General features: G+C 42.1%; 2 protein-coding genes across 3 annotated transcripts in view; one reads left to right on the top strand and one right to left on the bottom strand.

The window, feature by feature from the left end:
• Positions 1-3,796, top strand: part of LOC112113822 (elongation factor 2-like) — a 31,822-nt gene extending 28,026 nt beyond the window's left edge. Inside the window, exons 14-15 of the mRNA XM_026649305.2 lie at positions 803-935; positions 3,459-3,796. Of these exons, the coding sequence (XP_026505090.1) occupies positions 803-935; positions 3,459-3,652 (327 nt within the window). The 3' untranslated portion in view covers positions 3,653-3,796. The remainder of the gene's footprint in view (positions 1-802; positions 936-3,458) is intronic.
• A 2,887-nt stretch (positions 3,797-6,683) lies between these two features.
• Positions 6,684-13,877, bottom strand: part of PIAS2 (protein inhibitor of activated STAT 2) — a 52,094-nt gene continuing 44,900 nt past the window's right edge. Inside the window, exons 13-15 of one of the 2 annotated variants that reach the window (XM_026649307.1) lie at positions 12,759-12,898; positions 10,870-10,907; positions 6,684-8,777 (exon numbers count right to left, since the gene is read on the bottom strand). In XM_026649307.1, the coding sequence (XP_026505092.1) occupies positions 8,595-8,777; positions 10,870-10,907; positions 12,759-12,898 (361 nt within the window). In that variant the 3' untranslated portion in view covers positions 6,684-8,594. Of the gene's footprint in view, positions 8,781-10,869; positions 10,908-12,758; positions 12,899-13,877 lie in introns of both variants that reach the window. The other variant, XM_026649306.1, reaches the window with a different exon arrangement.

Genomic DNA, 13,877 nt, shown 5'->3' on the forward strand with positions numbered 1-13,877 from the left:
GGGGGGGAAGAGGAAGAAAGGTTCAAATTACTTTGTTTGGTAAATACAAGACCTCAGGCAATTTCTATTTGTACTAAAAGTATGTATTACTTTCTACAGCAAAACACATACTGGTTTGCCTTAAAAAAAAAAAAAAAACCTCAAGTTCAATGCCTGCCATAATTTAGAAATGTGTACCAGTAAAAATCCCCTGCCAGAAAACACTATCAGTAGAGTTGCTTGAATCACTTCACTTTCCCGCAGTCCCCCCGGCCAAGTGAGGGCATCGCAGTGAAGAATTGGATCTGCCTGCTGTGGCTACTGCTGCAAAGACGTTCTTTTTAGCACCTGTAGTAGTACCTTGACTGTTTTAACATAGCGTTATCAGTGTGTGTCAAGCTCTCTTTTACATAATTCCATTTACATGTTTACCTTCGTGTGCACTTAGTTTTAGACAAATGATGGGAGTCCTGCCTATCACTGATCTGCCCTTTCACTAAAAGATGTAGAGAATTATTATTCTGGGGCAAAAAGTGAGCAGCAATTCTTTACTGAACACTACAACCTGTGGACAGTGTGGCACAAACATATGCTGCAGTCCGGTCTATTGTAGATACAAATGACGTGCTGGGAATTGTACAACCTGAGACTGGTGAAGAAGCGCCTTGGAGAGATTTGGAGGAGGGAAGCAGGCACACAGAGAGGTGGTTCCAGGGTGGGAGAAGAATCCAAAGGGATTGTCTGGTGCTAAGTTTAGTGCTGCTATGTTCAATGACCAAGCCACTGCCATCTGTGTGTAACTTAATAACATTTTTCTTCATAGTGCCCCGAACAAGTGGTTGGTGGTATCTATGGTGTGCTGAACAGGAAACGGGGTCATGTCTTTGACGAATTCCAAGTGGCAGGAACCCCGATGTTTGTGGTCAAGGCTTATCTACCTGTAAATGAGTCTTTTGGTAAGGAGGCCAAATTGTCTTTAGCCAACTCCTTGTACCTTCCTTAAGTATGTCTGGAGGTGGGGGAGGACTTCCACCAAAGTGGCTGGGAGTTAATGAAATGGGAATTCTTACATCTGACTTCCTTCCTGCTGTTTTTTGCATCTTCAACCACCTTCTCTGCTAGGCTTTAATAACTTCTTGGCACCCTGTGCGGACACATACAACTTACTCTTCCCAGCTGAGGACATTCCAGAGTGACCAGGACGCTACTTCTGTCACTAAAGAGATTTATTAAAAGCAGGACCTAAGGCCCCTCTTATGCTGTAGCAAACTTCTGTGTAACACAGAGCTACACCAGCGTACCACAGCCGAGGAGGTAGCCTGATGTTTTAAACGAATAATACAATCTACATAGCCTTACTGATTAACTTATTATATCCCTTTCCGTCACTGCCCATAACTTGTCAGTTTTCAGTTTTTTTTTTTAAACTGAAACTGCCCTTTTGCAGTGGGGATGTGTTCAGTAGTGAAGCTGGAGGCTTTGCCAGCTGTAGGGCAGGGGGACAAGATAATAGATGGGCTTTTGACATAGTCTGAGACAGCTAGCTGTTGTGAGAAGCATATTAACTGGATAGTTCTGCTGAAATTATCAGTATGAAATGAGTATTTAAAGGATCATCTTTAGGTTTCAGAGTCAACATTGTAAGAATAAGGCAATTCACACATCAGAACTATTATTTGTTTCTCTGGAGATTCAGACAGACATTACACAGGTTTCTTTGTTTCCTGTTTGGAAGGTGCTATTTGCAATCAGAAGTTTGAACTTTTTCTAATGATAGGATACATTGTGTAGGTTGCAGATTATTCTGTACCTTGAGTCATAATTTAAACCAGAGCATCTTGTTGAAACCCAAATTCCAAAACAGTTGCACCTAGATTTCCTTGGTATAGGTACGGCTTGTCAGTCTCAGCTGATGAACTGAAGATGTTCAAAAAACTGATATTTTCCCTATAGCTCATACTAAGTTGCATTCCCAGGAGTACTGATATCACAGTTAGTAAGGAGCTAGTCACACAGCTGAATTGCTGCGGGGGGGGAGGGGGGGGGCAAGGAGGCAGTAGTTGTTTTGTGAAGAGGGAAAGGTGAAAAAAGTCATCCTTTTTTAATAAATATACTTACATCCAAAGTAGTTCTGATGCATATGAATTGCTCCTCTAGGGAAAAAGGGCAAGATCCACAAAGGTACTTAAGTCCATCATTTAGGTGTGTCTGCCATTCAGCTGCCACCTACGTTTTTGCTGATGGGCATGCACAAAAGCCAGCAGCACTCCTGACACTGGGACCACAGCTTTTGCTGAAACCCTGCAGTTTCTCATGGTAGTTGTCTTCCACCTATCTCCCCATAGGGCCTGATACTATAGGTACTCTCAGAGCACAGCAGTGGGTTTGGGCCCCATCCATGAGACAGGTGTGTGGGTCTAGAATGCACAATAACCCAGGGGTCAGGGTACTCTCATCTGCCATGAGGGAGTAAAGTTCAAGTCCCCAGCAGGGACTGAACCTGACTCACCCCTCAGCCCAGGTGAGTACCCTGGTTGTAATGGAGTGGGTCTCTTCTCCCCCGTCCACCCGCTCTTCTTGGCATTTCACTCATGGCTAATTTAGGTAGTTCCCCATTCAGCTTGCTGGCTTCTGCAGTGCTTACGTCTCCCCTGTGCATTGTACAATGAATACAGGTGCCTAAGTAGAGTCTGAGATTCCCCCAGGAAGCGGGGTGCCTAGGAGTTAGCCATTGCGATACTGTTACTAGCAGTTCAGTTGTAATTACAATTAGGTGAAAAGTAAATAAGAGGTTAATGTGTTCAGTTAGAAACCTGGAAAAAAACAAAATGGTAAACTTCAGGCATCAGCCTGGCCTCAGGCTGGTCAGTTTCCTAGAGGTTGCAGTTGGGAAAGCACATGCATACAGTACTGAACCATACAATACTTTCTGGCTGTTGGAAAGGAAGGGTCAAGATAGGACTGCTCCATCCTATTCCCCCAACCTTTTTTCTGGTTTCAGTGCTGTTGCTTTCCACTAAGAAACCAGCACAGAGCAACAGATTGCATTGGGAGCAGGAGCGGTAGGTGTGAAGGAAGGATTAGAGGTGCCTGGCTCCTGTGTGAAGTAACCAGGTGCCTTGTGTGATTATCACTGATGTTCTAAGAATTAAACAGTGGACAATGGGGGGATTATAATACAACACTGGCTATTTTAATTATTTAGTGCTTTTCTTTTTAAAAAAATCATGCTCTTGCCCAAGTTGAGCTTAGCATCTCGGTGTTTACACAGCTAGAAAGGAGAGGTTCTCTCTTGTACAGTAACTGGAGTTCACATGGTTTTCTCTGGGGGTGCTCTGCTCTAGAGCAAAACGCACACTTCAAGAATCTCACTCAACTGTGCCATTCTAGCAAAAACTATTCAATCCACAGTAGGGCTTCCAACTCTGCCTAGACACAGCAGGTATGACTGGCTGACTTTGCTTCCTCCCCCCCACCAGGTTTCACTGCTGACTTGAGGTCCAACACTGGTGGTCAAGCTTTTCCGCAATGTATCTTTGATCATTGGCAACTTTTGGCTGGAGATCCTTATGATGCAACTTCTCGTCTTGGGCAAATTGTGGCTGAAATACGCAAGCGCAAAGGCTTGAAGGAGGGTATTCCACCTCTGGACGACTTCTTAGATAAGTTGTAACCACCTTCTCTGCTTATCATATGTTACATTTCCTCAAAACCAGGAAGGAAGTAGGAAGCTTTGAGAACATCACATTGAATACAAGCAATCCAGCATATTGCAGTTAAATCATGTTCATTGCCAAAAAAATAAAATCTATTAAAAAAAAAGTTACATTGACTGACTAGAGGGGTTATTTTTGTAAGCAGGCCACTCTGTAGTTACCTTTGTGAAAAGTGTAGGTAAGTGGGAACTAACGGCCTGAAGTTCTTTTAAGAGAGATTCTCTCCATTAACACGTAGTCTGTTTCACAATTGTCCTGATGTAGAAAACAGTGGAGGCAGCTGTTTTACTATAGAATTATGCAAGAATTCTTAACTAAACTTAGGTTTTTCTTCTTAATCCCCTTAAAGCTAATAATCTATTTCACATACCCCTTTGAAAACGTACATGTTCTTGAAGATATAGTGAAAGTGATCTTAGAAACCAAGCCTTTTAACGCAAGATTAAAGTTGTGAATGAACCTAGATTATCTGTTTTGGTATTAGGGAAACTGAAGTAGACAATTAGAAAAAACAACGCACAATTTCTTACTAGCCTGTTCCAGTTTCTGAAAGAGTTAAATAATGCAACTAAAAAGGTGTTAGGGAAACACCTTCTCCAGAGCTCCTCCAAATAATAGCGATCATCAGTTTGTGGGGGTAAGGCTCGTTTGGCTTTTTTCTACCACTCTTTTCTCTACCCATTAGAGTAGGTAATAGTATAGGGATTTTTTTTTTTTTTTTAAACAGTGGTAGAAACTACTTTCCTCTAGCAGCTGAACAGTATCTGGCTATGTTCAGTTCAGTTACACTCAAAGCAGGGAAAAAAAAAGTTTTTACAGTGGAAGCTAAATAGAAGCACTCTTACTTTTCTCCATACATTTTATTACACTAAAAAACTCAATATACATCAATCTTGCTATGAAGCAAAGAACATGCTGAAGTACAAAGCCTTAAATGTTCCCCCTTCTCCCCCTATTGCATGGGTGAAATAAGGGTACCCTCTGCTGCCCAATTCAGCATGTTCTCCAACACTATGAACTCTGTTCCCTAGAGTACTCAAAATATTCAATATAAGCTTTCTACCAAAAGGGTTGGTATGGCTGACATGTCAAAGCAGTCTGTTAGGAACCATCCACAAACGTCTTAGCTAGTAGCTGCTGTATGTACAGCTGTATCGTATTAGAACTGTAGCCAGCTATAGTTTGTCCATGGAAGTCTTTCAATTGCTTTCATGGCTCTCACTGTACTGTTGCACCTGATATTTAGAACTATGCTTTCTATTAATTGAATGTAAACCTTGCATAGGCGTCCATCAAAAAGTTTTGCCAGTTTTTAAAACAAAATAAGCCCAACTTTGAAAAACTGCCATAACTCCGTCATTCTACAATTGCTAGTTTGCAACTGACGAGGAAAACAGCGAAGGTCAAAATTTGAATTACGTTTGTCAAGCTAAACCACACACACAGCTCAAACTTGACTTCCTGTCAGTGCTTGTAAGCTTCCCCGAGAAGAGCTGTGTTTGAAAGTGGAGACTGCATTTGCCCCCCAATTACTTAACGTAATGATCATTGTTATATGGCTGAACAGCTCCTCTCCCCAGTGCACCTGATTTATACTAATGAAGCGTTTGCTACATACCAACCAGTGGTGCCAAGGAAATACTTCAATTCAGTTGTAAATTCCATTGCTCGGTCTCTCACAAAGAATGTACTGTTGAGAAACTGAGCACTGATCAAAGCATAAGAAAAGCCGAGAGAGGGATTATCCCCCTCTACTGCAGCCTCTGTAGGGGGCCATCTGTCAGGATACATTAGGCCATCAAGCACCCATGCAGCCCACCATTGGAGTGGGGTTGTCAGGTGAATCATTTTTTCTTGTCCCTGGTTGCAGAGCAGCCCTTTAGAGCCCCTTGTATACTAGTGTATCCCGGGGGCAGCTCTAATTTACACTCGGCCTACAGCAGGCTTCCTGCCAACCAAGAATTGGGCAGAGGGGAAAAGTGTGGCTTAAAGCCACCTTTTGCCTCTTGGGTATGTTTGGTGCTGGGACTCCTGGAGATATGGCACAGAATCTGTCCTATTTCTCATTGCTGCAGAGCCAGTTCTTCAAATCCAGTCCAGGTCAAAGGGTTGTTGTGGGCTTTTGGCTCTCCTTACATCCAGTTTTACTTACAGGAAAGAATCTTCACTCAACTATTTACAGGTCAAACCGGACATAACTTTTTGGACGGGGACTAAGGCAGTTATACCACACGACTTTGGCTTCTGGCAATGGAAGCCAATACACTAGACATCCGTCTGAGACGAAGTGAAAAAACAGACTATACTAGTTGCTGTAGAATTGCATGCATCACTGGCAAAACCTTCCGCATATAGTTCTCAAATGGTGAAGGGACAGCTTGTCACTTCATTTCACGGCTGCAGTATGGATGTTCCAAGCAAGCGTAGGAGGCACAGGTACACTATGCAGTAGACATACCCTTCCACCCTGCTCAAATGGAAGGGAGCACGGAACAAATCTGCTGATCATGGGCAACTCTAAGTATGTTTCCTCAGTTGTCTGCTGCTCTGAGAAAAGAAATAACCTTTCCCTCTAATTGAGCAGATACAACAGACTAGGAAATTATAGAACTGCATATTGCAATTCAGTGCTTCGCATGTTAGTTTATGATCCACTGTATCAGAATGCCAGTGTTGGTCACTGACTTCTACTCCAGTCATCTTAGTGTATGCACAATATGCCTCAGGCGGCACATGACCAGGATTCACCACTGAATTTGGTCCGCTGGTTGGATCATTAGCTTCCCCGGCCCAGGTACTGACAGAGTGTGACAAATGCTGATCCATGCCAGTGACTTAGTGCATCTGCAAAGTACCATGTGTTCTTAGTACAAGAGAACTTTTAAAAATATTGTTTATCTTTAGTGTCCCAAAATTAGCGTGACTATGCTATTTTTACTTCAACTATGCAATTAGTATAGAGAAAAAACACTAATCACCTAAAGAAAATTAGAAACAATAAGCAGCTTGGCTTTATTAACAAATCATGCCAGAAAAAAACTTGCTCATTTAATAGGTACAAAGTTAGTGGACAAAGGGAAAAGAGTGGGGGGGTGCACTATTAAGATTGACATGAACTGAAGACTAGCTGAAAGAGCATACAAAAAAGCTACGAGTAACAGATGCCGATTATTTGGGGTGGGAGTGGAGGATGGCAAAGGGATGTGCAATAAGCCCTGTTTTAACATCTCCTGTATTTACACTTAGTTCAAATACTATGGTAACAAGTGCCGTAAGTATGGCTTTCGGAGGCAAAAACCACACTGAACCAAATGCAACACTTCCCCATCTAGTACCTAAAAGATATTAGGGAAGAGACAGGAACGAATGAAAGTGAGTTGTTACGGGAAGAATTTTAAATATAGTCAAACAAACACTATACTTGGAAAAGGTGCAATGTCAAGACATAGACAATACCAAGATTCCAGCTCTAAAGCAATGCATTTCCTTATCACTTTCCTGGTCTGTAACCCCTTCCAACATACAGCACTGAGATCATCCATAGAATATCATGTACAATTCTGGGTACCACCAAAGAAAATATCAGGTAAGAGGAAAGCAAAGATTCAAAAAAATATTAAAGGGAGGGATTAGGAGGAAAGATTAATTATAGTCCTGATCAGCAAACCCTTCTAGACACTATACACAATAGTACTGTTAAGAAACCTTGCATGATTTGGCCCTATATGTATATTTTGACCAGGCAGGGACAGTGTCTACACCGGTTTGATGATTATCACAACAAAAGAAACCCTCTAGTCTACCATGAAGTTATAACAAGGAGTAATGGGCTGAAAAAGAGTGAAGAAAGTTTCCCAAACGTTGTGTCACACTGTGCAATAGCCAAAAAGGCGGGTGAAGCTGTTTGAATCATTTAAAGCTCAACTAGACAAAGCTTTGGCAAATATGCACAAAGAACAATCCTGCACTGGACAAAAGGACAGACTAGACAGATAAGAAACTACTTCGTGATTCCAACAGCTGCACTGAAGGACAGACAGTTTAGTTTTATGAACTAGTATGGGTAGGCAATTACATGAAGGAAGAACAAGGATTTCATAGTCTGAACAGGTTTTTTTTTTTACCACTTTCCACCTTATACAAGAGGCCTGGCCAGAAGTTAAAGGACTACAGCCAGGTTCTGCATAGCAGTTTGTTTGTTGTGTTTACACTATGAATTGAAAGCACACATTAACATCTGTATGATGAAGGGTTTGCATAGTTTTTCTCCAAAATACACAAGGAAGAACACTTTAGGAATTTGCATTCATAAGTGAACAACACAATCAGGAAAAAACTATTTACAGGATTTTTTTTGCCATGGAAGGGGAGGAAGGGGAAAGAAGGATGTAAGGAACAAACAAATATAGCACAAATCATGGCTATTTCACAAACCTTCATTATTCTAAATGAAGTTTATTACAGGCTGCAGTGAAAGAATTCAGCACGGCAGACTTCTGCACCTTTTTCTTGTATCCAGGATAAACATATGCTGTTTTCATTCTAGAGTGGTTAAGTGCCTTTTTTATTTAAAAAAAGTTGTTGTTTTTTTACATTATTGCTGTGTAGGAATCCATCCAACAACAAAACAAAGTCCGTTTCCCCAGAACAAGCCAAAGGGTACATTTGTTCTGACTGTCTTTTTTTACTCCAAATATTTTGTGACCAAGAAAAAAAAAAAAGTTCTAATCATTTCAGTTCCTACTGTAGATGTAGTTTTACTTGACTTTCAGAAGGCAACAGAATCAATCTGTCTTTTTAATAAATATCAAAATAGCTTCCAAGACACTGCAGTTCCTTCTCCAGTCATGACGAGCAGCTTTGTGCAATTACTCCTAGAGTTTTTTTGTTGCCAGTGTTTCAGTCCAATGAGATGATGTCAGGAATGCTGCTCCCACTGCTGGTTATGACTCCTGTCTCGCTCCTGCTTGAAGAACTAACGTGAGTGCTGCTCTCCTGGTGGCTGGTAGATGTGATGATATTGCCAGGGGTGCTGCTTGTTAAGGTTGAAGTGAGACTATCCAAAAACATGGGAGGACAGTACTGCTTGAAACAAACAATGATGCCGATAAGGAAGAGACTTAACTGCACAAGGGAAAAGTAAGCTCTGAGGATGCATCTTCCCTACAACAAGCAAGTTAACTACAACAGAAACTTGCTAATACATGCACAATAAGAACCAGACTTTTACAAACCAGCAAGCAAGAACACAGCAAGCAAAGAATGCATCAAACTATATTCTGTTCATTTATTTGAGAAGGCTAGGTTAGTTTTAATAACACTTCATTACTTCTAATACATATGCTACAGAACATTTACTGGCATACAATGAAATCTTAGTACAGAGCTGTAGCAAGGTCTTGTGTTGCTACGACATCTCATTAGTGGAAAATTTACCTCATAATTTGCAGATGTGCAAGTATAAGAGGGTCTCCTGTCATTTGTGTAATCACCTTATATTTACATAGCACCTTTAGTCCTCAATGACACAAATGTGCTTTGCAAATTCAATGTCTACAAGAATCACTTCATCCACACCACTGAAGTGCAGCCACTTAACGGCAAGAGATACTTGACTCTTTCTAAGAACGTTTTACCAATGACAAATGGACTGTAATAGTCTGATTTTTTTTTTTTTTTTTTGGGTAAACTAAACTCATGCAAATTCAAAATGGGTTTCCTGAATTGGCAGAACCTCCTTTTAAACTAGCATTATTATGGTTGAACACAGCAAGGAGCGGTTAAGGCACTAAATCTCTAGTAGGTTTTAATGAGTCCATACCCAAAAGGGATCGGAACATCTTCAGTCTTTACCTACTGATGCACGCTAAAAATGTACTATACTAGTTTTTAAATTGATTCATTTCTTACTTTTGTGGTGTCTTCAAAACTATCCCACCCTGGGACCTCAGGTCACAGCAATAGTTTGGAATCAAACTGTAATGTCTGAATTGGCTGGAGGAGTTGCTTTACAGCAATATATTCAATCTATATCCTTTGTGTACAGCCTCTATCAATCCCAGCTTGGCAGCCTTCGGATCCCCAACTCAGAGTCCCCTGCTATATGGCCCATCTGCAGGGGCGTGCAAAAAGGGGGGCAAGAACTCCCCTCCCCTCCCCCCCAATCTGTGTTTCTGCAGCCTTGGGCCAGGAGAAAATGGCAGGGCTGCTGGCTGAGCTCCTCCTCCCCCCACCCCTACAGCTGCAGCCTGCTGCTTCTCCTTCCCTGCTTTTGGAGTCCTCTGTTGCCTCTGCCTCCAGGCCCTGACTCACCTCAGCTGTGTCTGCAAAGCAGGCAGCAGCACTGGGAATCCAGGAGCACAGAAGAAGCAGCAGGCTGCAGCTATAGGAGTGGGGGGAGGAGCCTGCAACCAGGTGCCCTGCTGCTTCCTCCTTGCCCATGCTGCAGGGACATGGAGAGTTCTGCTGCAAGGGGAGATGCTGCTTCCTCACTGCTGGGCTTCCCCACCAGAGGCATCTTGAGAAATGGGGGGAAGGGAGGGTCCACACATTTGTATGTGTTTAGTGTCCCTCCAAAAGTGTTCAAATTTAAATTCTTGCGCATGCCCCTGCCCATCTGACACAGCTACAGTAAGTACTTCCTCTTTCTCCAAGAGCTGGGCAGATGACAGCTGTCCTGAAAGCTCAGGAGAGGATCAGAATCTCTCTCAGATCAGAATCATATCTTGTCTATTTAATGAAGATCAAGTTCAAGTGTAGTATCCATTTAATATCTGATATAGCCGCCTGCCTACACAGGGGAATGGATTATAATAGGCCTGATACTCCACTACATAGAGTCAGTTACGTTACAAAGGGATGGGAACTCATGTTTCTGGGAAAAGGACGCTAGCTACCTACCTACCTGGGGATTTGGGGGGAGGGGGGGGAGAGAGAGAGTCTTCCTTTATTGAAAAGTTATTCTATACTGGTCTATCATGGGATGGTTTGTGCCTTCCTCTCAATGTTTGGTACTAGCTACTGTTTGAGACAGGATTCCTAACAGTCTGGACCAGTCGGGTGGTCCGATTAGTTTGCAATTAATTTTTCTGAAGTGTGTAACCATGAAAAAAACAAAACACTTAAATTAAAAAAAAAAAAAGAACACAGACATCAATGTAGCCAGGAAACATACCTGTGGATCAACTGGGATTAGTGAAAGAAAATCCAAACCTAGAAAAATAAGAGATTAATGTTGTCTCCTCTGTTATCAATAGTTGTACAGCTTTAAGAAACATTTTATCACCATTAATTGCTTAGTGTTAGCTATAGAGTACTTAGTGAAGGACACATGGTAATACCGGTCTCAAATTATCAGGAGCCAGGAAAAATAAAGTTGTCTAGTTACAAGTGGGTTTTTTCCCTACATGGTAGGTAGAGTGATGATGGTGTATTCACTGGATATACTGGGGTGATTTTAACATGGTTGCATAGATGAGGAGGTAGCTAATTGGAGATATTGCAAGTGTATGCAAGTCTAGCATAGCACAAGATTCACTGTGTGACCGTAACTTTTAATCAACTGGACATAAAGTGTGTCAATATTAAGCATGCTGTAGAGAAGTAAGGTCACAACGTGACCAAGTCCACAACCAAACAGCAGGCCTCTCCTCCATCCAAAGGCAGCCAGCAAGGAAACACTTCTAACATCATCCCTATTGTGTTGAAGCAGTCTGGAAACATTAGGAATGGAGAAGCAGTTCAAACGACAAGCTTCAAGGAGCAGTGACTGAATTTCTTCCATCTTATACACCTTCAGTGCTTAAGCATTTAGGGCAGAACTTTCAAAAACAGAAGCCTACCACTGCTAGAGACACTTTAGTCTTGTATTTTTGAAAATCCTGGCCTTGCCTTCTCCATATTGACAGAAAGAAAGAAAGAATAGAGAATGGAATGGGCTACTGTAGAACTCACCTCCTACTCCCTCCCTTGCCAGCCAGCCCTGGCCTCCAACCGGATCTAGGCAAAGGTGTTCCCTCACCAGCAGGCTGTCTGTCCCCCCACCCTCTGAGAAAATGGATGGGAGATTTGATTCAGGAGATTTCTCTACAGAGCCCATAAGGGATCCACAATTCTCATTGTGAAATTCTAGAACTTTAATTCTCTCCTTAAGGTTAAAATGAACTAAAGGTGACCCGAAGGCTTTTCTGAGTATTCTACAGAAAGACAATCGGTTTTCTTAAGGGAGGCATGTTGGGAGGGAGGGAGCAATAAAAGAACCAGAGCGCGCAGTGAAACACAGAGGAGGTGATCTATCGCAATGCCATCTTCCAGGTGGGGACTGGAACAGGAAAAAAAGCCACAAGTGTAGCAGGGAGGACATGGACAGGTCAGGGAAAGGGGTGGGTGTTGGCTGAAACCATTTTCCAAGGCTCCGTGTACTAGTGTAGGTAGAAGGAATCCCCAAAATCCTCACAAACAGCATTCTTGTAAAGAGCGAGGATAGAAAATACCACCATTTCCCACCTTCTGATTGCTATTAGCAGCAGTGTTGAAGAATGCATCATGGGCATTTAGGGGATGTCTAGATAAAAAAGGCAACAGAGGTCAGAGCTTACACATTGTAGCTCACCTTAACCTTTTCCCTAGGTTAGACAGAGTAACACTAGGGACAACTTCAAGCAGCTAGATCGAGGTAAAAGGTTTCTCTCCTTGTCCAGAGGCAAGGTAAGGTTGAGGTGAGCGGTCACGACTTTAGATGCTTACTCTCCCTATCTTGTGTTTTTGAAGCACATCAGCCAGGTGATCACACTAATGAAACCTAATCCATCATAGTGAGACTTCTCCTCTTGCTGATTTACCAACACACAAACTCGAGTTTGTGCTCATTAGAGCAATGTTTTTGACTTCACCATTTTGGAAGCTATACGACTGGAATCTGAACATGAAAAAAAGACACCCTAGTGACCTGCTTGCACTGTTCTGGTTTAGATGTAGCATCAGTGCAGTGCTCAGTAAGGCAATACCTCATTAGTTATTAATGAGAGTGTTGGAATATGTTAAAAAAAATTAACCACCACCTACCTGGCAAGTCTGACGACATACTGGATATTTGTGAGTGGTGGAATGGTACTGAGTAGTCTGTTAATGAAGGAGGAATAGCAGCAGGATCAACTGTTGTCACACTGGGCACTCTTACGGTAGATGGCTGATACATGAGAACCCTGTTTTAAACAGCATGGGAAATTACAAACAATCTGGCTGTTAGTTAAGAGGAGAGAAATTCTGCACCACAGTGCATTCTCATTCACAAGGTCACTATGTTACAACACAACTATAGTGTGGCTACTCACTACACAGTACTCCACTCTAATCTCCTCTTTCATAACAGTCTTCATTATAACATGAACGTATCTTGGCTCTCAACAGCAGCTGTGACATAAGAGCAAGTTGGCATTAAAACAAAGTACAGTGCTGCAGTCATTTATAACACTATCATCCAGGAATATAAATGGCTATTTGTAAGTGAATTAAGTACTCTGGGGAAGTGAGGAACTGACAGAACTGACTGGAGCCAGGAACAGGACAAGCTGGCACTTGTTTAAGTTTCCCCACGTACCGCTATGCCCATGTTTCTCAATGCTGACTTTAGTGCCACATAAAGTTGGTCCAGCATTTATCAGTCCTCTCTTACCAATGTATGGTATGAAAACACCAAACTCATCTTCATTCACAACTTAAAGCAAGAGTTAAATTCAGCTCTCCAGAGGTGCAAGACAGTACAGTAATCCACTGGGCCAACTATCCCCTCAAATATTTGAATAAGATCTTTTTGTAACCCCAAGTCAGTGATAGAACCTTACACAGGAAACATGCCAGAATGCATACATTTCTAGACACTGAAAAAGACGGCTTAAGAGACATCTTAATTCTACAAAAGCATGTCTGAGGTTTGTGTGCTCAGAAAACAGACAGGAATACTTCAGACCAACATAGGACAAACATATGGCTGGTTGCACCCATCTTGCCAAAAAGTGGCAGCAGCAGCATTATGAAAGGAAGTCATTGGCATCTGACATTACTATTAAACCTATTCTTTCCTGAAGATATTTAGAATTATTTACATTTGCAATCAGTACTGAAAGAGGAAGAAGTCTGGCAACAGGACTCACCTGCTGCTCTCAACAAGTGATGGGACGTCAA

This window comes from Terrapene carolina, unplaced genomic scaffold, assembly GCF_002925995.2.
Source record: "Terrapene carolina triunguis isolate 2854851 unplaced genomic scaffold, T_m_triunguis-2.0 Scaffold69, whole genome shotgun sequence".
In the NCBI taxonomy this organism is placed as follows: domain Eukaryota; kingdom Metazoa; phylum Chordata; order Testudines; family Emydidae; genus Terrapene; species Terrapene triunguis.